The sequence below is a fragment of the Pediculus humanus genome, genomic scaffold (assembly GCF_000006295.1).
Source record: "Pediculus humanus corporis 1103172108314 genomic scaffold, whole genome shotgun sequence".
NCBI classification, from domain to species: Eukaryota; Metazoa; Arthropoda; class Insecta; order Psocodea; family Pediculidae; genus Pediculus; species Pediculus humanus.
Genome location: NW_002987883.1, coordinates 241,667 through 242,877, shown reverse-complemented (window position 1 = coordinate 242,877; position 1,211 = coordinate 241,667). Strand labels below are relative to the sequence as shown.

Here is a 1,211-nt window from a genome sequence, read left to right as displayed (position 1 = left end):
AAAAAAAAAAAAACATTTTTAAATACAATTTTTTTTTTTTTTTTTTAAAAAAATTAATTATTGTTTTGGTAGATTTTTAAGAGTTTATATATATATATATAATTAAAAAGCAACTGACCTTTTTTTTGGGCTTGACTGGAGTTAGGTTTTCCAAAACCGTTATCGTATTGTTTTGAGTCTATTACAAAAATGATTTCGGTTAAAAAAAAAATTATTTTTTAAAAATAAATGTTAAAAAAAAAAAAAAAAAAAAAAAAAATAGCTACGATTCAGGTTGTTATTTTTTGGTATCATTATTTAATACATGTAAATTTTGACCTGGCTTAATTCGCTGTACAAATAAAATAAACAAGAAGTATCCAATATTCTCATTATATCACGAATAAAAAATTGAGAATGAATTTGATACGCCGGATTAAGTATGAAGTGCTTTATAATAAAATTATTTTTATTTTCACGAAACTTGAACGATGTAAAATTTTGAAGGTCAAAGTACAAATGAAAATACTCTTCAGACCCTTCAGAGCTACAAAATACATTACTTAGATTTACTAAAATATTTATTAATTTAAATTAAATTAGTTTTTTTTTTTTTTTTTTTTTTTCAAAATATTATAGAATAATAATTTTTAAAAAACCAATTAAACTAACTCAATTAATGAAACTCCTTCAATTTTAGAACCAACCATTAATAAAAAACATTGAAATTCATTTGATAAAACCAAACTTCTATTGATATCTTGGTAAATTTTGTTAAATTCGTAGGCATTTTTTAAAAAATTAACAATTGAACTTAGATCATTTACGTTTGCTTCCCGTACGATCATGGAATTCACAGAAAGGGAATTTCTATGGCATAAATAAAGTTCTTGCTTAATATTTGATAAAATTTTAGGAGTTACTCTCTGTAAGTAATAAAAATATTTTTTAAAAATTATTAAAAAATAAAATTTCCCGTTTGAAATTGTTTCATACTTACCGTGAATAATTTCAATAAAGAAAATGGTAAAAAATCAGTAGAAATATTAAGAATACAATAATCTCTATCAGGAATTGATCTAAAAGCGGCTTCCAAAAAATCAAACGATGAAAGTTTTTCATCCAATTTTTTAGTGTCAATAGCGAAAAAGTCAACGATAAAAGCATTTGAAGGTCCAGAATATGTGGGGAAAAAAAAACGTGGTACAGAATTTATGAAGATTCACTTAACT

The 1,211-nt window shown here is 22.8% G+C and overlaps 1 protein-coding gene across 1 annotated transcript in view; it reads right to left on the bottom strand.

Moving 5' to 3' along the window:
* Positions 1-1,211, bottom strand: part of Phum_PHUM593170 (uncharacterized protein) — a gene marked incomplete at both ends in the record, with an annotated part of 6,453 nt that overhangs the window by 3,196 nt on the left and 2,046 nt on the right. Inside the window, 4 exons of the mRNA XM_002432533.1 lie at positions 119-178; positions 319-526; positions 652-905; positions 980-1,068. Coding sequence (XP_002432578.1) covers positions 119-178; positions 319-526; positions 652-905; positions 980-1,068 — 611 coding nt within the window. The remainder of the gene's footprint in view (positions 1-118; positions 179-318; positions 527-651; positions 906-979; positions 1,069-1,211) is intronic.